The 20,852-nt window shown below is 54.0% G+C and overlaps 1 protein-coding gene across 10 annotated transcripts in view; it reads left to right on the top strand.

The window, feature by feature from the left end:
- The window catches only part of FLNB (filamin B), a 136,272-nt gene that overhangs the window by 109,252 nt on the left and 6,168 nt on the right, over window positions 1-20,852 (top strand). For 8 of the 10 annotated variants that reach the window (XM_036430718.2, XM_036430717.2, XM_036430715.2 and 5 more), the window contains 11 exons: window positions 2,668-2,796; window positions 3,564-3,737; window positions 4,586-4,744; window positions 5,036-5,239; window positions 6,453-6,605; window positions 6,710-6,832; window positions 8,615-8,881; window positions 9,742-9,879; window positions 12,047-12,162; window positions 15,438-15,570; window positions 18,317-18,493. In XM_036430718.2, coding sequence (XP_036286611.1) covers window positions 2,668-2,796; window positions 3,564-3,737; window positions 4,586-4,744; window positions 5,036-5,239; window positions 6,453-6,605; window positions 6,710-6,832; window positions 8,615-8,881; window positions 9,742-9,879; window positions 12,047-12,162; window positions 15,438-15,570; window positions 18,317-18,493 — 1,773 coding nt within the window. Of the gene's footprint in view, window positions 1-2,667; window positions 2,797-3,563; window positions 3,738-4,585; window positions 4,745-5,035; window positions 5,240-6,452; window positions 6,606-6,709; window positions 6,833-7,642; window positions 7,726-8,614; window positions 8,882-9,741; window positions 9,880-12,046; window positions 12,163-15,437; window positions 15,571-18,316; window positions 18,494-20,852 lie in introns of those variants that run through there. The other 2 variants (XM_045579009.1, XM_045579010.1) reach the window with 2 other exon arrangements.

The raw sequence follows: 20,852 nt of genomic DNA, 5'->3' as shown, positions 1-20,852 counted from the left end.
CGAGTGTGGCCAAAGGATGAGCTGGAAGGAAAATGTGAGGCGCGTGGAGGGACTTTCCAGCCTGGCCTGCAGAGCCAGTGTGTGTGTGTGGGGGGGGGGGGGGGGGGGCGGGTGTGGAGGAAGAGGTTGTGAGAAGAGGACAAGCTGCCTTCTTTATTTTTTTAAATGTATTTTTAATTGATTTCAGAGAGGAAGGGAGAGGGAGAGAGAGATAGAAACTTCAACAATGAGGGAGAGTTATTGATCAGCTGTCTCCTGCACTCCCCACAGTAGGGATTGAGCCCGCAGCCTAGGCATGTGCCTGACCGGGAATCGAACCGCAATGTCCAGGTTCATAGTTTGGCACTCACCCACTGAGCCACACTGGCCAGGCTAAGCTGCCCCCTTGTCACACTGCCCTTGACGAGGAAAACCAGCTCAGGTTTCCGTGTCCACCAACAAGCACTGTGTTATTCCTGCTCTTTTTCTTAAAAATTTCTTAAATGCATCTCCTTTTTTATTTATTTTTTAAAATATATTTTATGGATTTTTATAGAGAGGAAGGGAGAGAGATAGAGAGTTAGAAACATGGATGAGAGAGAAACATGGATCAGCTGCCTCTTGCAACACCCCCTACTGGGGATGTGCCCACAACCAAGGTACATGCCCTTGACCAGAATCGAACCTGGGACCTTTCAGTCCAGAGGGTGATGCACTATCCACTGAGCCAAACTGGTTAGGGCTCGTCTCCTTTTTCAAAATTTAATATTTTGAGTAGGCCACATACACGTCGTTTAGAAGATGATGTGGAGAAAGGTTTCCTTCCCACCCATCATAACCCTCACTTGCCCTCTGACTGTTAATTTTTTAGGTTGGATTTCAGAATATGTTGAAGACCCTGCAAGCAAACAGGAAAATAGATTTCTAATCCTGCCTCCTTTTTTTACATCAATAGTAGCATCCTCTACACATTATTGTGTCCTTTTTATCTAACAGTGTATGCAGGAGAGCTGTGCACGTCCAAATGATAGCGCACCTTCAGAGCGCCCACCCATTGGCTGGGCCGTGGCACGTTTAACCACTGCCCCCTTGGAGGACAGTTAGCCTCTTCCACCTTTTGCCACCGTGCATAGCCTTTCCCGTTCAGCACGTCACACCAGCGAAGGCGGACCTGTGAGGAGTGGTTCTGTGGGGCGGAATTTCTGGCCCCAGGGACAGGCATCCATCATGTTGCTAGAACTTGCCAAGTTCCCTTTCACTGGGGCTCTTTCGGTTCCCACGCGCACCGGCCATGGAGGAGAGGGCGCCTGCTTTTCCACAGATGGGCAAGTGGAGTATGCTACCCGGATTTTGGATCTTCGCCAAACTGATGGTTGCAAAAGCAGTATCTCAGTACTGCTTTATTGGCATTGCTCTTGTGAATGAGATTGAGCAGCTTTCTGTATGTGTACGTGCCGTTTGTATTTCTTTTTCTGTGAACTGAACGTTGGTATCCATGGCCTGGTTTCTCTGTTTGGTCTTTGGCCTTTGTGGTACCCGTTTCTGGGAGCAATTTCAGTCCTGGAGAGGTTAGCCGTTGGTGATAGGAATTGCAAATACTTCTCCCAGTTGGATGTTTGCTTAGTTTATGGGTATATCTGGGCATAATATTTGTTCAAAGCAACAATGTGTTATCTGCTTCTATTTAAATACCTCAGAGATGCAGATGTAGAGAAAGTAAAAAAAAGAAAAAAAAAAAAAGGCTTTCTCCCGCTTCCTCCTACCTCCCTGCTGGTCTCTGTGTGGATGTTTCTCTTGGTACCTACAAACATGCCTATAATTTTGTTGTTTTGTTTTTAAAGGAGTGGGATAATGATATTAATATTATGCAGCAAACTGCCCTTTTCTCTTTTTGCAACACATTGTGGACAATCTCTCAAGTTAGTGCGTACAGACAGACTCCCTCATTCTTTAGTGACCTGAGAGGAGAGCCCCCTATTGTTCGGCTCTGTGCTTTTCCGAATTTGCATCTGGCCACTGTGGTAATGGAAGTGCTTGCCTAGGGCTGGGGGGTGCGCGGTGGAGGGAGGGCGGGGGAGAGTAGGTAGAGAGGACCACAGTGGGATAAATTCCCATAGTGCGGGGTGGGCTTCTAGGGCCTTCCCTTTTGCCTTCCCAAAAGACCTTCCCAGCTGTGTCCCCTCTGGTAGTGCGTCATTTCTTCACGTGGTTGGCCGCTCCCTCCTAATTCAGGAGTGCGGAAGGCCCCGCCATGGCCCACGGAATCGTTTGGTCTGGCCCTCCCAAGGCATCAGGGGTGAGTTCATTAAGTGTTTGACCAAACAGAGCAGGCCGATTCTTTACGTTGATAGTTTTGTGTGGCCCTCAACTGGTGTTCTCGATATCCAAATGGCCCTCCGCAGAAAAAAGGCTCCCCACCCCTGTCCTGACCAGTCACCTGGAGCCAGACTCCCCTGGTTTACGTAGCGCCCCCTGTAGTCCGGAGCAGCCTTAGGATTGTTTTCCTTGTGTAACCTTGAAGGAGCAATAGGGAGTAGATGCCGTGGGTGTCCTAGGATGGTGATCTCCAGCAGAGGCTCGGTTCGCGTACTGCCTCTGCCTGGGTGATGCCACACCTGCCTGCCGTTAGAGGAAGGTAAACATCCCCCCGCACTGAGTCCGTTCTGTCTGTGTTCTTTTCACACCCAGAGAGCCCGCTCCAGTTCTACGTGAACTACCCCAACAGTGGGAGCGTGTCTGCTTACGGTCCAGGGCTGGTCTACGGCGTGGCCAACAAAACCGCCACCTTCACCATCGTCACCGAGGATGCAGGAGAAGGTACTGTGACATGCGTGCGTGCGTGCGTGCGGTGATATGCTCTTAGCTTTCCCTTTGAGAATCCAGGCCAGCTTTTAAAAAAGAAGGCTGCTGGGTAGTAGTATTTATCTTTTTTTTGTTGTTTGTTTCATGTAAATCTCAGGCACAGCTGCTCTGTCTTCCATCCAAAACAGGACTTTTTGAAGTTCCTGGGGTTCTGATTGAAATCAGATTCACGCTGTGAAACGTTTTATGTGATTTGCCTGAAATCTTAAGTGTTTTGGTTGATGACGTTTTTGGTTTTGTTCTTTTTTGCACATGTACTTGTGTCCACGGGACCACATGAGTTATTTGGCTCTGTGTGCGTGTGCATTGTCTTTGTGGAGACTTTAAAATCTGTGATTCTAATGGGATCTGCACATGGCCTCCAGTCCCAGCGTGGCCGTGTGAGTGACACTTCCATGTGTGCGGTTGACGTGCAGGGCTCCGGCCCTTTCTCGTACGCACATTCCGAAGAGCAGTGGCGGGAGACGGGGATTCCTGCAGTCCTTTCCAGGGCGACTTTGGGGCCAGCACCTGGTCCTCCCCTCACCAGGAGAAGTGAAGGATTCAGAGGCGGAGTATTGTGCCACAGTCCCTTAGTTCTGACCTACGCCCCTGGCCCGCGGCTCGCGTGGCCTGTGCCAGCCTGGCGCTCCCGACCTCAGGGCTGCCCCGGATGAGTTGCTGTCCCTGTGGAAACAAGCAAACACTCCCTGACAACCCTCCCTCCCCGCTCCCATTCTCAGGGGGTCTGGACTTGGCTATCGAGGGGCCCTCCAAGGCTGAAATCAGCTGCATTGACAACAAAGACGGGACGTGCACAGTGACCTACCTGCCCACCCTGCCGGGCGACTACAGCATTCTGGTCAAGTACAATGACAAGCACATCCCCGGCAGCCCCTTCACCGCCAAGATCACAGGTAGGGTTGTCTGACCTGCCGGGGGCTTCCTCCTGGGAGGCCTGGCCACCCCGGCAGCCTCTCTCCTCATCAGACCAGGGGCAACAAGCGAGGTGCCTGGGTTTTTAGGGTTCACAGAGACTCCCTGGGGAGAAACTGGGGTGCAAGGCTAATTCCCCCCTTAGCTGGTAATCCAGGGAAAAGCACTCACATGTGGAGGGCAATCACTTTGTCCAGTCTGACTCCTGCATGCACATGGAAGGCCCCCAGATAGAGACATTCAAATAACACTTACAGCACGAATAGGTGAGCTCACTGATGCCCTCTGCATCACTGCTGGACAATTATTCTGCCATTTTACAGATGGGAACGTGGAGGCGTGGAGAGACAGTGCTCAGCCAAGTTTCCATGTGGGTATTGTAGGGTGCAGGTTGAGGTTATCTGTCTCAAAGGCCTCTGCTCACCTGTGTGCTCGCTGTGCTGGGATCCTGCGCTCGGGGGGTCATACAGAAGATGCTCAGGACAAAGTTCTTGCCCTGAGCTGTTCAGGCCTATGCGGAGCAGGATGAGTGTTCACCTGGGAAATGCCCCAGGGGGTGGCAAGCAGGTGGCAGATGCCTTGCCCGGCAAAAGCTCCTTTAAGAAGTGGTCTGTGGAGACTCGGGCTCCAGCTCCTGCCAGCGTCTGGCCTTCCCTTCACCAGGCCCAAGCAGAAGTCATTCGTTGTGGATTAGGTCCATGAGGCGCGTTTTCTCACTTAACTCCGGGTAACTGCTTCGGGGTGTTCATCTGTAAAAAGCATGTGGGGTGAAGGCTCCCGAGAGCGGGTCCCCACGAGTGACGGGCCGTGCGTGGGGGGGTTTTCCCAGATGACAGCCGGCGGTGCTCTCAAGTGAAGCTGGGCTCTGCCGCCGACTTCCTGCTGGACATCAGCGAGACCGACCTCAGCACGCTGACGGCCAGCATCAAGGCCCCGTCCGGCCGCGACGAGCCCTGCCTCCTGAAGAGACTGCCCAACAACCACATCGGTGAGCCTGCTGTCTTCCCGCACTGAGCCGGGACCCTCTGGTGGGAGACGGGGATCCCTGGGTCCTTCCTGGGGAGGTCGGTAACGCCGCGGAGTGGGATCCGATGAACCTGCTGGGTCACATGAGTGCATTTCCGTGTTGCGAGATTGGCCACCCCGGCATACACTCTGGGGTAGCCTGGAAGTCTGGGAGCCATACTTCCATTCCTGCGAGTGTGTCTGCCTCCCCGCTGCCCTCCTTCCTCTCCTCTCCCTCCTCTTACTTACACACCCTGGTGTGTGCCCGGTCCAGGCATCTCCTTCATCCCCCGGGAGGTGGGGGAACACCTGGTCAGCATCAAGAAGAACGGCAACCACGTGGCCAACAGTCCCGTGTCCATCATGGTGGTCCAGTCCGAGATCGGGGACGCCCGCAGAGCCAAAGTCTACGGCCGAGGCCTGTCCGAAGGCCGCACTTTCGAGATGTCGGAGTTCATCGTGGACACGAGAGATGCAGGTCTGTGGCTGGCCCCAGGCGAAAGGCCCGGGGCTTTTTGCTCAAGCGTCTTCGTGTTTTCATCCTATCAGCCCCCTTTTCTTTCCGAGCATCCTTCAGACTGTCTGTTCTTCTACCTGCATTATCACGGAAGCCTCATGACCCCCGGGAAGGTGGGTGTTGTCTTCTAAATGAAGAACCTGAGGCTCACAGGGGTCAGCACCCCTCTGCTTCTGGCATTTGAACCCAGAGCCACTACAGCTCCCAGATCTCTCTCCCTCTTGTTATCAGTACTCCCAATCCTGCTCTCAGCTCCCTGGGTCTCCTCCCCAGCACAGGCTGGTGGGCCAGCTGGCCAGGGCCGCGTCCCGCTCACAGTGCTTTCGTGGAAATGATGAATCTCTTCCTGTTTCCTCTCTGAGGTGGTTTGAAGTAGTCCGGGCCTCCCCAACCCAGTGCCACAGCCAGCGCCTTCCTTCTCCGCCTTCTTGAGTGATGGCTGAATTGGTGACTTCTAGACGAAGCCATAGTCCTAGGGCAGTGGTTGGGAAACTCATTAGTCAACAGAGCCAAATATCAATGGTACAACGATTGAAATTTCTTTTGAGAGCCAATTTTTTTAAACTTCTTCTAAAGCCACTTCTTCAAAATAGACTGGCCGAGGCTGTCGTATTTTGTGGAAGAGCCACACTCAAGGGGCCAAAGAGCCGCATGTGGCTCGCGAGCCGCAGTTTGCTGGCCACGGTCCTGGAGGAAAGGGCTAGACAATGTCTGGTCCTAACGGGCAGATCCTCATGTTGTTCAGCCTTCATATCTGCTGTCTTCGTGGTCCCCTGGCTGGAGATCCAGGGCAGCTTGAAAATTCAAATGTTCTGGCCTGTGGCTGGCCAAGAGCCCTCGAGGCAGCGCATGCCCTTCTTAGAGGCGTGTGGGCAGTGTTTTCCCCAGTGGGCTCTGCAGGGCAGGTGCTCCGAGCAGCAGTAGGACATCACCCTCCAGGAAATGGTTCTGTGGTCAGAGTCCTGCTCAGCAGGCTGTTCCACTACAGGACTTCTCAGAGCCTTGCACCGGCTCCTCTGTCGGCGGCCTGTCTGTACCAGGGGTCACCCTGCTTTCTTTTTGCTCTCTGGAACTGGCAGTATGCGTTTCTGGGGTCAGATGTCCGTTCTGCATGCACCGAGCTCCCCTTCCCCACGAGTTGCTGTCCAAACAGCCCCCGGCTCCTGTGTTGCAGGTTATGGCGGCATTTCCCTGGCGGTGGAAGGCCCCAGCAAAGTAGACATCCAGACAGAGGACCTGGAGGACGGCACCTGCAAGGTCTCCTACTTCCCCACCGTGCCCGGGGTCTACATCGTCTCGACCAAGTTCGCCGACGAGCACGTGCCCGGTGCGCGCGGCCCGCTCCGTCCTGTCTGCCCTCGGCTCGAGTTCTCTGTGGGGGCTGTGCCTCGGGCTCCGGGTTGCTCACGGGAGCCCTCTCGGTTCTTGCAGGGAGCCCGTTCACCGTGAAGATCAGTGGGGAGGGGAGAGTGAAGGAGAGCATCACCCGCACCAGCCGAGCCCCGTCCGTGGCCACTGTCGGGAGCATCTGCGACCTGAACCTGAAAATCCCAGGTGAGCGTGGGGGGGGGGGCTCATGGGTCAGGGCAGCGGGGCCATTGGAAGTCAAGTCCACTGCGGGTGACTCGTTTTTTAAATTTCAGTTATAATAGTGTTTTTAATACGTGTTTTCACAGAAGCCCATTCAGGAAACATGAATCTGTTGACCCGCTATCTTTTTCTTCTTCCAAATGAAAGTGGTTTTGTGGCATCACCTGGGGGAGATAGAGACGCTCTTAGATTGTTCATGTAGTGTTTGCCGAATAGAATGACCCCAGGGAGCGATCTGGCCTTGCTGATGGCAGTGTCTGGGGGTTTTAGAGAGGTGTCGGCCCAGCAGCACCTTCTAATGCCCATTCATCTCCTTCGCTCTATCCACTGAGCCAAACCGGCCAGGGCTGTGTTCAGGTTCACTTTCCTGCTCGCCGGTAAAGGGACGTCTCCTTTGATTTAATGCCTCATTTTACACACGACCCGTGCCCCCCGCCTCTCGGCGTCTTGTCTCAGTGCGATGTGGACAGTTCCCTTTCTCTTCAGGCTTTTCTGGCTCCTGATGCTTCCTCTTACCCTTCCCAGTGACTTGGCCCCGGGGCGCTCGCTGAGACTCCCTTCCCCCCTCGGTGCCTAAATGATTCTCTCCTGTCGGTTAGAACGGAGGACGGCTCACCAGCTTCCAGGAGTCCTCGGACTCGGGCCGCGTGGGGGCACCCGGCCCTCAGCCTCCCTTCCTTTCTCTGTCCTCAGGGCTCACAGTCCTGCGCTGCTCGGACTCGGGCTGCGTGGGGGCACCCGGCCCTCAGCCTCCCTTCCTTTCTCTGTCCTCAGGGCTCACAGTCCTGCGCTGCTCGGCCCCGAGCCCGCAGGGCTGGAGGGGGCAGCTCCCGTGGCTCTAGGTGATGGCATTGCTCGGTCACCAGCAGGTGGCGTGCCCGGGTCCTCCCGCCGGTGCAGGCACCGCCTTGGGCGTGGCACGAGCCCCTCGGACGGAGCAGACGAGGTCCGCTTCGCCGGGTGGGTGAGCCAACGCGTGGCTGTTCTGCAGCGTGGCGCCTGGTCTCCGGTTTGCTCGGAGCCCTCCTCACGCGCGGCTCCCCCTTGGCTGCTGGGACCGACGCGTGCTCGTTCGCCTTTTCCTTCAAACGCATGTTGTCTTGTTGTCGAGAAGGGATGCCGAAGCTCCTTTCGAGGAAGGGATGGGGCACCGCTTGTGTTTTCTGCCCCCGTGAGCATGACGGTGGCCACGTGTCGCCTCAAGCTCAGAGTGAGGTGACCAGACGTCCCGCTTTTGGCGGGACAGCCCCGATTTTTACCAGTTTGTCCTGTGTCCCACAGCGTTTTAAAGTCAGGAAAGGTTCTTTCCAAAAATCAGGACTTTTTTAAAACACCGCAGGACGCGGGACAAATTGTTGAAAATCGGGACTGTCCCGCCAAAAGCGGGACGTCTGGTCACCTTAGCTTAGAGACATCTGAGCTGCTGTCGTTTTTACATGTAACTGTCCACTCAGGCCCTGGTTTGAAACTGATGTGTGGCTTTCACTCCAGCCAGGAAGGCTGTGCACGTGCCCACTGCCCCTAGAATGTTCTTGGCACTGGTGCCTGGAAGGGCCTGGCTCTTTCCCTGCTGGCCACCGTCCCCCAGGGACTTAGGGGAGACAGGAGGGCCGGCGTCCAGACTGCGCACCCAGCACCCCACGCAGCACCCGCCTTGCCCTCCGCTGCTCGCCCTGCACGTCCTGCTCTGCTGGGCCCGCACTCTGACCCTTCCCCGGCGTCCCCCCGCCTCTCGCTCCCTCCCAGAAATCAGCAGCAGCGACATGTCGGCCCACGTCACCAGCCCCTCCGGCCGTGTCACCGAGGCGGAGATTGTGCCCGTGGGGAAGAACTCGCACTGCGTCCGGTTCATGCCCCAGGAGATGGGCGTGCACACGGTCAGCGTCAAGTACCGCGGCCAGCATGTGACCGGCAGCCCCTTCCAGTTCACCGTGGGGCCGCTGGGCGAGGGCGGCGCCCACAAGGTCCGGGCAGGCGGCCCCGGCCTGGAGAGGGGAGAAGCGGGCGTCCCAGGTGAGCGATGGGCAGGCTTCTTCCTGGAGGACAGTCAGGGCTCGGCCGCTGGGGTGAGCACCCTGCTCTCCTCACCCTGTTCTCAGGAGAAGACGGTGTGTGTGAGAGTCTGATGGGTGGTCTCAAGGGGCATTCTTTTTTTCTTTTTAAAAAAAAATATATATTTTATTGATTTTTTTACAGAGAGGAAGAGAGAGGGATAGAGAGTTAGAAACAATGATGAGAGGGAAACATCAATCAGCTGCCTCTTGCACACCTCCTACTGGGGATGTGCCCGCAACCAAGGTACATGCCCTTGACCGGAATCGAACCTGGGACCTTTCAGTCCGCCGGCCGACGCTCTATCCACTGAGCCAAACCGGTTTCAGCTCAAGGGGCATTCTTGACAACAAGGCTTCTCTGGCTCAGTTCCTTCGGCCTCTGCTCGTTGGCCCCATGGGCAGCCTGTAAGGACAGGAGCCTGTAATCGGTGACTGTGTGTGGTGCGCCTTGGAGCTGAGGGGAGCAGAGAATGAGGCTGTTTGCCGAGCATCCTGCAGGGCTGATGCTCATGGAACACGCTAGGTTTATGCAAAACCTACCGTGAAGGTGCCTTCTCGTGGTGGATGCTGGCGGAGGGGCCTGTGGGGACGAAACTAAACTTCCTCCTCTCCCTCTGGCCTGGCGTGGGTGTATCCACAAGACGCCCACGGACTTTGTGTGATCGTGGGTGGGACCTAGGAAACACGCGGCGCCTCTGCTTGGGTGCTGCTGGGGTCGGGGAGAGAAAAGGCCTGGAGTAAGAGTGACCAGCATGGCAGGGTTGGGCAGGAGGGGCCTCGGCCACACGCTGCCACTCACCAGGTGTTCCTCTGTCTCAGCCGAGTTCAGCATCTGGACCCGGGAGGCAGGCGCGGGGGGCCTCTCCATCGCCGTGGAAGGCCCCAGCAAGGCTGAGATTACCTTCGATGACCACAAAAACGGGTCGTGCGGTGTGTCTTACATTGCCCAAGAGCCTGGTATGTATTCAGGAGCTGACTCCAGACTTCTCTTTGGTTGGGGGTGGCTCGGGGGTGAGGAACAGAAACCCATGGAGCGAGCTCAAGTGGAAGGAATTGATCCCTACGGGCCCGTGGGGCGCTGCCTAGAGATCCAGGGCAGGAAATGCAGCCAGGCCTCCCGGAGGCAGGAATTCTATGATAGTTCTCATTGTCTGTCTGCCTCCGTCAGCCTGTCTGCTTCGGGCTTCACTCAGCTACTTCATTCTTCCCATTGACCAGCCTCTGTGCCCAACCTCAGCCACTGGCTTTTGGGACTGCCCAGAAGAGGGATTTTACCTTGTATGTGCCCTCTCTGGAGCAGGGTCCTCTGCATTTTGTACCAGGAACCCCTCTGGCATCTAAAGCCTATGGGGACATCGTTTTAAAACACATAATACAAATTACATATTATATATAAAAGGCTAAGCTACCATCCAGCAGGCCGGCCAGTAGCAATGACCACCAGGGGCAGACGCTCTGACTGGTAGCTGTGATTCGCACTGACCACCAGGGGCCAGACATTCAATGCAGGAGCTGCCGAGCTGTGGTGACTTGGCAGCCACAGTTGTTAGCTGACACACCTGGAACCAGAGAGGAGGGAGCCTGATTCTGGGGTGCCTCACCTGAGAACCGCCCTCTCGCAATCCGGGAGCCCTCGGGGGGTGTCGGAGAGCCGGTTTTGGCCTGATCCCCGCAGGCCAGGCTGAGGAACCCCACCTGCTGGTGGGACCCCACTTACTCCACAGACACCCTTTGAGCTGCAGGAGGTTGGCTCCAGTTCATGTCTGGCCCTTCTTGCCCAGTCCTTACCTGCCAACCACCTTCTAACTAATTTCCTTTGAATGTGCACAAATCCGTGCACCAGGGCACTAGTTGGATTATAATAAAAAGCAATTATATCAAAATGCAGTTACCGAAGCTGGTTTGGCTCAGTGGTAGAGCGTCGGTCTGCGGACTGAAAGGTCCCAGATTCGATTTCGGTCAAGGGCATGTACTGTGGTTGTGGGCACATCCCCGGTAGGGGGTGTGCAAGAGGCAGCTGGTCAATGTTTCTCTCTCATCGACGTTTCTAGCTCTCTATCTCTCTCCCTTTCTCTCTGTTAAAAATCAATAAAATATATTTTTTTTAAAAATCAAAATTCAGTTATCAGAATCTTACAGGAACAAATATGTCATGTATCAAGGTATGCATGTCTTCATTGATACATTAAACCTAAAATTGGGTGACTACCCTAATTTCAAAAAAAAATTGGGTGACTACCTTAAATTTCAAAATGGTGATGAGTATAAATGAGGTGTCAAGGTATATGTAAAACTGTAAAATGATATGAAAGTATCTGTGAACTTTGTGTGACAAAGTCACAAGTGCTTTTTAAAATATATGTATATTTTTATTGATTTCAAAGAAGAGAAAGGTGGAAACATCAATGATGGGAGGGAATCATTGATCAGCTGCCTCCTGCATGCCCCCCCACTGGGAATTGAGCCCACAATCTGGGCATGTGCCCTGCTCAGGAATCGATTCGTGACCTCCTGGTTTATAGGTTGACGCTCACCACTGAGCCACGCAGCTGGGTGTCACAGGTACTTTTAATACACTGTGGTTTCCTGGCAGCAGGAAAGGAACTGCCAAATATCAGCTAGCGCCGTGGTCGGCAAACTGCGGCTCACGAGCCACATGCGGCTCTTTGGCCCCTTGAGTGTTGCTCTTCCACAAAATACCACGGCCTGGGTGAGTCTATTTTGAAGAAGTGGCTTTAGAAGAAGTTTAAGTTTAAAAAAAAAAAAAATTGGCTCTCAAAAGAAATTCCAATCGTTGTCCTGTTGATATTTGTCTCTGTTGACTAACAAGTTTGCCGACCCCTGAGCTAGAGGTTTAGTGAAAGATGTAATTTTTTCCCCCTTTCAAGTCTTTATGGATCTCCTGCGTTCTATACAGAGGCCCTTTGGGGGTCCCTGAGGACTCACGTTCAGAATCTCTGCCCTTTCCCAATTATAAGAAAATCACGTTCGCCCTGCCTGAGCCAGGCAGCCGAGGGGCGAGGCATGGAGGAGGGCGGGGTCTCCTGGAGGCATTGTCACAGGAAACCTCCCTGCGCCCGCCTTCCTGAATCTCTGCGACGATGGGACTTTCTTGTCCCCACAGGTAACTACGAGGTGTCTATCAAGTTCAACGACGAGCACATCCCCGAGAGCCCCTACCTGGTGCCGGTCATCGCGCCCTCGGACGACGCCCGCCGCCTCACTGTTATGAGCCTTCAGGTGAGACGCAAGGAAGCATCCATGTCCTTGGCCACAGGCCAGCCGGTGGGACCCTGGGCTCCTGAGGCCGCTTCAATCCCCTCGGTGTGAGGATCCCGGATGTTCCCCGTCGCAGGGAGGCCTTCTCGTGGCAGAGTCAGCTTCCCCCCAGGGTTAGGGCAGGAGACAGTTGAGGGAACAAAACAGAGCCACAGTCCGTAAAGCACCTCAGGGCTTGGGGACAAGTTTGTTTTTTAAATATTTATTCAAGAGAAACAAAGGAGGCCCCGTTTATAGCTGGTTGAGGGCTAAGGAGAGCTTTACAAAGCTAACCGTCCAGTGATGTGTAGGCTTCTTTTTCCTCAAGGAAGTCAGTTGTGTTTTATTTTATTACGATGGTTCATTTATAATAAGTGTGATAGGCACTTTGCTAAAAACTTGGTCAGTGTTACCTTACAACACCTGGTGAGTGGGCTTCTCTCGGCCCCATTTTAAAGACAGAAAAACTGAGGTACAGAGAGCTTATGGCTACCAGAAATCAGCTACATGGTTCTAGCACATGTGGTGTTAACGGTGGCCTCCTCAATTGCATTGTGGCCGGTGGCTGCATAGTCCAACCTATTGCACTGCCAGGAGATGCAACTTTCCTCCTGTCTAAACAGGTCCCTGAATTCAAGGTTGCATAGAGGCTCCCAGCCAAACAAAGAACCATTGGGAGATGCTTTGCATCTCTGCTCAGGACCCTGGAAAATAATCAGGTGCCTGAACCCGGAGTAGCAGTTCCATTGTGCAGTAGCATCAGAATCTCCAAGTATGATTTCTGGCTACGGGGCCTTCTAAATAGCCTTCCTTCCACATCCCCCTAGTTCTTGAAAATCCTGGGTCGACTAAAACCCAGACTCAGATGGGCAATATCACAAGACCCAGTTCCCGCACTCGGTTTACTTTTGAGATTCCCACCTCCTCCCGAGGGGACGTGGCACTGCTAGCTGCTCCCCCGCAGCCAGGACCGCCGTCCGCAGATTGAAGAGGCCTCACTGGGGAGCTCCGGGGCGCCCACTGGCCGCCATGGTGCAGATGTTTTTCTTGTGTTTCATCTAAAGGCTTCTTAACAGACGTTCCTTTGGTGCCGTCGCAGCTGAAGCCTCGGGAGGGAGGTAAACCCAGCGCTTGTTGAGGGCAGACAGCTGCCTTCGTGCCCCTGGAAGACTTCTTTCGGATCTTCCGAGGCGTTTATCTCCCTCTTGAGGGTTTAGCGGCAGGCGGATTCAGGTAACGTAACTGCTTCTGTCCGAAGGGAGCTGATGTGCAGAAATCCTCTCCCGCCAGCTCCTCTGTGGAGTCCTCTCATCACCGTTGGGTCGTAAACATTTAAATAAGTTCGCAGCAGGCTGTGTATCCGGCCGGCGGGGGCCACGGGTGGGCGGGTCAGCTTCGTCCCTGTTCCTCCCGGGTCACTTGATGCCCGAGCGATACGTAAATTATTTATCGGAGATTTACTGGAGGCCTGCACAGCAACATCTGGGGCTGGTTAGGGGAGGGAGAGAGGCACGTATTGTTTTGTCTTGCTTTGGAGGCTTTTTAGAAAATTGGAGTCGGCTGGCATTTTGTGCAGGAGGCGGGGGGTGGAGGGATGGGGCTGGCCTGGCGATCAAAGACTCCGTAATTGTGAGTTTGGTCTATAACCGCCGTCTGTGAACTGTGAGGGCTGTGCAGTCTAATAGAGCTCTCTGAAACAGTGGAAATGCCTCATCTTCTCTGTGCCACTAGCTAGTATAACTGAGGAACTGCATTGTACTTATTTAATTTTAATTAATTTAAATCTAAATATGCAGTGATGTAGCCACATGTGGCCAGTGCCTACTGAATGAGGCAGCCCAGTTTTAGAGCCTCTCGTCTAAGACGCGGGCCCCGGACCTACAGCCTCAGCATCGCCTGGGAACTTATCAGAATCCTAGGAGCCCAGGCCCCACCCCAGGCCCGGAATCAGGATGTGCCTTTTAACAAGGCCCCGGGTGCTTGGGCTGCACATTAAGTGTGAACCCTGCTGCTTTAGAGTCACCTGGGCAGTGGCTGCCCAACCGAGTTTATGTCAAAGCTGCTGACTTGTAAAATGTTGCTGTTCAGGATTGGCTGATCTTAAAATACTGTAAGCACCTAAACTTCTAATCCCTTCCTCCCAGAGAGACTATAATTCCCCAGACAAAGCATGGAGAGTGAAATGGACCCAGTGACTAGCACCAGTTATACTTGTGTGTCAGTCTGTCTGTCTGTCTCTCTCTCGCTCTCTTTCTCTCTCTTTTTTTAAGGGAATATACAACTTCAATATGCATATTTTTTAAACATTTTTGTTGTTGGTAGTATTATAGATATCTCCCAGCACCCCCCTTGTCCCTCCCTTCCCAGCCCCATCTCCACTACCCTATTGTCTGTGTCCATGGGCTATGCATATAAGTATGTACGTTCTTTGGTTTATCTCTTCTCGTCCTCCATCCCCACAGCGAGCTATGTTAGTCTGTTCCAGGCCTGCCTGCTTTGGGTCTTCGTTGGTCAGTTCATTTTGAAAAAATGCATATTGATAGTCAATAACCTGACATTTTTTAGCCTTTCTGTAAGGGGGAAGCATTATGCTGAGGGCTTGGAATGCGTAACTTCATTTCATCCTCACGGCAGCTCTCTCAGACGGATCTGATTATGACGCACATTTTACACGAGAGGTGACTGAGGCTAAACGAGGTTAGAGGTTAAACGCTGTAGTTATACGTCCGGGAAATGGGAGCGGCCCAGGTTCTGCTATTGGGTCCCTGTGTGGTGCTGAAGGCCTCGCTTACACATTTACAAGTTTATTAAAAGTCCCTCCATGCCCACCTTCCAGATGAAAAATAGCAGCGACATAAAACGTTGTTCGCATTACTGTCTGGTTTTGTCAGCCATCAGGCTCCTCTTAAAAGGTGGGCCTTTGTTTTTAGTCTTTTTTTATTTATTTATTATTTTTTTTTTTTGACGACCCCTTTGGGATGCTGAAACAACGGTCCTGTTGATCAGGATGTCTCAAGTCTTCAAACCCGTAACCTCTTCCAGATGGTTTGGGCGCCAGACCCACGCCGCCGTCCGACTCTGCTCTCTTACAGTCAGCGCTGGAAATGTGGGCCACGCCACCCGCTGCTGTGGGATGTGGCTCATATGCGGGGCCTGTTTGCAGAAGCCCTGTCCCCAGAGTCCCCGTCCGGGTCAGTGTGAGCCGCTAAACAAGGGAGCCGAGAGCCGTAATGTTGTCTGATATGTTAAATTCTCAGGAATCGGGATTAAAGGTTAACCAGCCAGCCTCCTTTGCTATAAGGCTGAATGGGGCAAAAGGAAAGATCGATGCAAAGGTGCACAGCCCCTCTGGAGCCGTGGAGGAATGCCACGTGTCTGAGCTGGAGCCAGGTAAGCAGTGGGCGGGGTGTGCGGACCCAGCACCAGCATCCTCCCTCCCCCCACCCCCCGACCCAGCACGCACCCTGATGGAGGGCCAGCCGGCCTCACCAAGGCCAATGAGCCCGCACATTCCCTTTGCTGTTCTTGCCAGACACTGCTTGTAAATTAGGGTGTAAACATTGCCAAGGACAGACGAGGATGCTTGGAGATTCAATATCCTCCCTTTTATTCTTGTTTTTGTTCCTGTTCCTTTTCCTCTCTCCCTCCGCCCCCTTTTCCCTCCTCTTTCTCTCTTCCTCTCCCTCTTTTTCTTAAACAAGTATTGCTTTATTTTGTTTATCATATTCTTTTCACATTACGGTCATTGTAATTTTCTCTCATAGTTTAACAAAACCTTACAGATTTTATTATATTGTTGAACTTATGAATAAGTTCACGTGGACCTGACTTCACTCTGAGGAAAAGGTCAATGATGTTCATCTTGAAATTTAAAAGAGAATCTGGTGGTTCAGTACATAGATCTTGTAGCGTAGGAACCAACACCTGAAACCTGTAGGTTCATGTTGACCGATGTCACCCCAATAAATTTAATAAAAAATATTAGAGAGGGGAAAAAAAGAGAGAGAATCTGGGTCTCCAGGATGCTTCACAGGAGGCCCAGGATGCTTACTCGCCCAAGATCTTGCCTGCTGCCTTGATGCGTGGAATTCCAGCGTTTTTTTAAGTCACTTTAATGAGACGTTTGCCAGTGAGCATTCATTGAGTGTCAGACTTGGCAAGACGTGACTCTTGCTCACAAAGAGGAGCTCAGGGTCAGTAAGGACCTGGCCACAGCCTGCAGAGCACGTGAGGACTGTGTGGTCACCGCTAGCACAGGAGGACTGAGAACCAACTGGTGAAGTTGGTTAGAGCAGGAAAGGGAAGTGCGGTGCCTTGCCAAGGTCAGGAGGGCTCCTCAGAGGAAGTGAACTGACCGTGGGCCCTGATGCATGAGGAAGGACTCTTTGTCGCCGCCCCGATGGGGCATTTGCTGTGGCTCTGCCACGTTACACTGAGGGCAGAGAACAAGGACCCGGTTTAGCATGTAGACGTCTTTCTCCCTCTGGGCAGAATGGGACAGGGCTGCAAGGAGTCTTAGAAGACACAGTGTGTCTGTGTGTGTGTGTGGGGGGGGGGGGGGTGCCTGGTCAGATCTCGGTTTAAGCCTGGCCACATCCTAGAGAACGTGTTGAGATGTCTGAAAGGCAGAATGGTTTGTTTGAGAAAACAACGTTCATCAGCAGCGTTGGAATGGAGAGGGGGACTTGAGGCCGGAGAACTCTAACCTCGGTGGCCAGTTTGGCCATAGGGAATGCATGCGAATCAGAAAGGTTGCATGTCGCTTGGTGATGGGGTGGAAATAGGGTGCAGCCATGGGTGGGTGAGGCCTTCCTGGGAATTTTGAAGTGTCCCCAAAACATCCAGATAAGGAAGCTCAGATTGCTAGAGCCATTGGGATTTGGCCAACAAGTGGAGTTAGGTATCTGAGATGGTCAGCATGCCAGTCAGGATGCTATTGTTTGCAAATTACAGAACACCCAGCTGAAGCCAGCACACCCAATAGAGGGGTCTGTTCACTCACATAACTGGAAAATGCAGGGTCCAAGGTGCAACAGTTTAATTCCGCCGTGCAGCTACGTCCTCCAAACCCCCACATAGCTTTGCTCTCTCTTCTACTTTGTGGGCCTCACTCATCCCCCTATTGTGGTGACCTTCCTCTTGGTGACAAGATGGCTGCAGAGCCCAGATTTCCCAACCTCACCCCACAGCAGCCATCTCTCCTGAAGAGTCTTTCTCAGAAATCCAAGACACTCCTTTTCCAGAGTCTCCAGCCAACTTCCCTCCTGTCTCACCAAACACTGAACACACATGCCAGGTGCTAATTGATGGCTTGGAGAAAGAGGGAACCCTCCCCGAGTCAAAGATCATACCTGATGTGGGGGTGGGACCACCTCCTCTGGAAGCACATTTGCTTTACGGGTGGAGAGGTGGGTACCAGTGAGAGGCTGTCGGGGAAATGCCGTGTGGAAGGGTGGGAATGGGCAGCTGCATGTAGACGTCCATCAGAGGAGAAGCGAAAAGGGCTTGGGTGGAGCTTTGGGGGACAGACATGCTGAAGGGGTGAAGGGTGAGTAGAGGGAGAAAACAGACTGCCTGCATCCCGGGCGAGTGCTTCCAGGAGGAAGGGGGGGTCAGGGGATGCACGATAGCGAGGGGGGTGTTCCGGGTGTCCATTCAGGGGACGGTTACCGTGCCCCATGCTGTGACCCAAGCTCCCAGTGAAAAACCTGGCTGTTATTGGGGGGGCGGGAGGAGGGTGAGTAGTGGTGTGGGGAAGGCAGTCGCCAGCTTGGAGCTTACCTGCAGAGGATTGGCCCCAGTTGGGACCACACTTTCCCCTTCAAGTGGCCAAGCAGAGAAACTCTGCACGAAGGGAGCTTTCGTAAAGGCCGTGTTCTCCTGAGGCAGAGGCCGCCGAGGAGGAGACAGAACCTGAGATTTGGATGCATCTCCCCGAGGGCTGGCTGAGGACACACAGGCAGGCACATCTGGCTTTGAAATCCAGCCTCCTGGGCGCCAGGCCGTCAGGACAACCATTGTCTCAGGAGAGACATAACATTGGCCGTCCCGGGCTACTTCCCGGCCCGGGCCCTCGCCACCTCAGTGGTGCCCGTGCGCCCACTCTCACCCGGTGCCTTCACTCTCTCTCCCCCAGATAAGTACGCGGTTCGCTTCATCCCCCACGAGAACGGCGTCCACACCATCGACGTCAAGTTCAACGGGAGCCACGTGGTCGGAAGTCCCTTCAAAGTGCGCGTCGGGGAGCCTGGACAGGCGGGGAACCCGGCCCTGGTGTCCGCCTACGGCGCAGGGCTCGAGGGGGGCGTCACAGGTAACACCCGCCTCCCCCTCTCTGTCTCCCAAGGGGACAGAGCCGGGTGGCAGCTTCCAGGCGGGGCCCCTGTCCCCAGGGACGCTGGAATGAGGTGCACTTCGGAGGCTTGCGAGCTCATGGCCGTGTGCTGTGCCCCCGCCGGCTTCCTCTGCCAAGTTCCCGGGCTGTGGGGCCAGAATGCTGACGAAGGGGGATACGGCCCAGCACCGTTCACTCTGAGGGTTCCTTTGCCCGCGCAGAGTTCATGATGCATGTAACGGGCCCCCTGGGCAGTCCCTCCCCATTCGTGCCCCTTGTGGTCCCCAGGCGCCCAGAAACGCTTTGATTGGCGGTAATGCCTGACCCGGTCTGTCTCCTCTTCGGATCCTCATGGAGGAGGAGGAAAGTCTGAAACAGTGGAGGAACTCTGAAGCTTTTGGACTTGCTATGATTTATTTCTAACCTTTGCTGCAGATGGAACACTTTTGATTGTGAAGAGCTTAGGCAGCGACAAGGTGTGTGTGTGTGTGTGTGTGTGTGTGTGTGTGTGTATATATATATATATATATATATATATATATATATATAATGCATAATAACCTGGCCACTCAGTGTCTATCCTATATAATAAAAGGCTAATATGCAAATTGTCCCCTTGACCAGGAGTTTGACCAGCAGGCAGTCCGGCCAACCGCCCATGTCCCCTCCCCCTGGCCAGGCTGGCCAGACCCCACCCATGCATGAATTCATGCACCGGGCCTCTAATATATATGTGTATACACACACACACACACACACACATTGGGATATATATATATATATATATATATATATATATATATCACACACACACACACATATACTGTGCTATACATATATATATCACACACACACACACACACAAAGTGGCCAGATTATTATGTGTTCAGCGATCACAATAATCTGGCCACTCAGTGTAGAGTGAAACTTCGGCCATCTCTCTGCGTCTCCTTCCTCCCTCCCTTGCGTTGTCTGTCAGGCTTCATTCTTGGTCACTTGGTTGCTTAGCTGCTGGTTCACCAGAAAGGTAGATACATACTGAGGTTTTGCTTTTATTTTACAGAAGCAATCTTAATGCACATGTTGTTGTACCGCTTGCTTTTTGCTCTTGGCATCCTAAAGAACTGTCCATGTTAAAACATACCCCTCGCCCTCCCCAGTAATGGCTGCAGTTGGTGTTCAGATGGTGACCCCAGAGGTGGGCATCGGGGGTGTCCAGTGTGTGCCCTTACGGAGAGGCAGGATGGGAGCGTGTCCAGCTATGCTTCTATGCAGGGAACGTCCAGGCATGGCTCTTGGGACACACTCTGGATGTGGGTGTGATTTGGGCCCCAGGAAGGCCGCTCGGTCCCAGTTTCTGGAATCCCTCGTATGTGGGCACTGCGCTTCGTGTCCCCCGATGGGGTGAGTGGGACAGAGCAGACCCGCCTCCCCACGGCGAGGGCATGGGTGGCCCTGGTTACTGGGGAGTGAGAGTCCTAAGTGGCCCAGGCGCCTGCTTAAGGGCAGGAGAGAGTTGGCCCAAGCTGATGTCCCATCTGGGACTCTGGCCAAACAGTGGCCTCAGCAGAACCACCCGTGGGGGTGGCACAGGTGCCCCTGGACGCCCCAGGCCCCTCTGGCTCCACACTGAACGCTGGTCCAGCAGCGTGTCCTTTGTGAAAGGCGTGGTATGGTTTCACCCTAAGCCGTCCATTTCACAGATGACCCGGAAGGTTGAGTCACTCCCCAAAGCTTACTTAGCGGCGGAGGCCAGAACGAACCAGTACTTTCCCCCAGATGTCCGGCTCTTCCAGGGGCAGAGACTGCACCTGGGCCCACTCAGCGGCGGTGGTGGTGGGGTCCTAAGCCGGCCCCCATCCTCCTCGCTGCCGCGGAATGTTTCCAGGCAGCAGTGGATGCATTTGGCCCCTGCAAGCCACCACCCACCATCGGAGCCCAGGTTGGGTCCTCCTGGTACTCGGAGCCACAGCAGGCCTTGGCCCAGGCCCCACAGCAGCCACTGAGGTCTCCTGCAGCCGCTGGCAGCCACCTCTGCCTCCTGCTGGGTCACACCTGCTGTGCCGGGGCCCGTGGGCTTCCTCTTGGCTGTTCACGGGCCCGCTCGGGAGCTCTGGTTTCAGGCTGTGTTTTGCGAGCGCTGGATGCCGCTGAGAGGAGCTGGTCTAGGGAGACTCCCGACCAGGCGGGAGAGGCACAGAGCACGCCTGTTCCAAACCCTGAGTAAATATTGCTCTTGTCCGGGGGAAGGCGTCTTGTTTTTCTAGCCCTCCTGCCCCCCAGCCTTTCCCCGCACCCCCTCCCAGGGTCACACAGCTGCAGTGTGCAGGGAATGAAA

This window comes from Pipistrellus kuhlii, unplaced genomic scaffold, assembly GCF_014108245.1.
Source record: "Pipistrellus kuhlii isolate mPipKuh1 unplaced genomic scaffold, mPipKuh1.p scaffold_m20_p_11, whole genome shotgun sequence".
Taxonomy (NCBI): domain Eukaryota; kingdom Metazoa; phylum Chordata; class Mammalia; order Chiroptera; family Vespertilionidae; genus Pipistrellus; species Pipistrellus kuhlii.
Note: the sequence above shows the minus strand (reverse complement) of the source record. Positions and strands in the feature narration are given on the sequence as shown.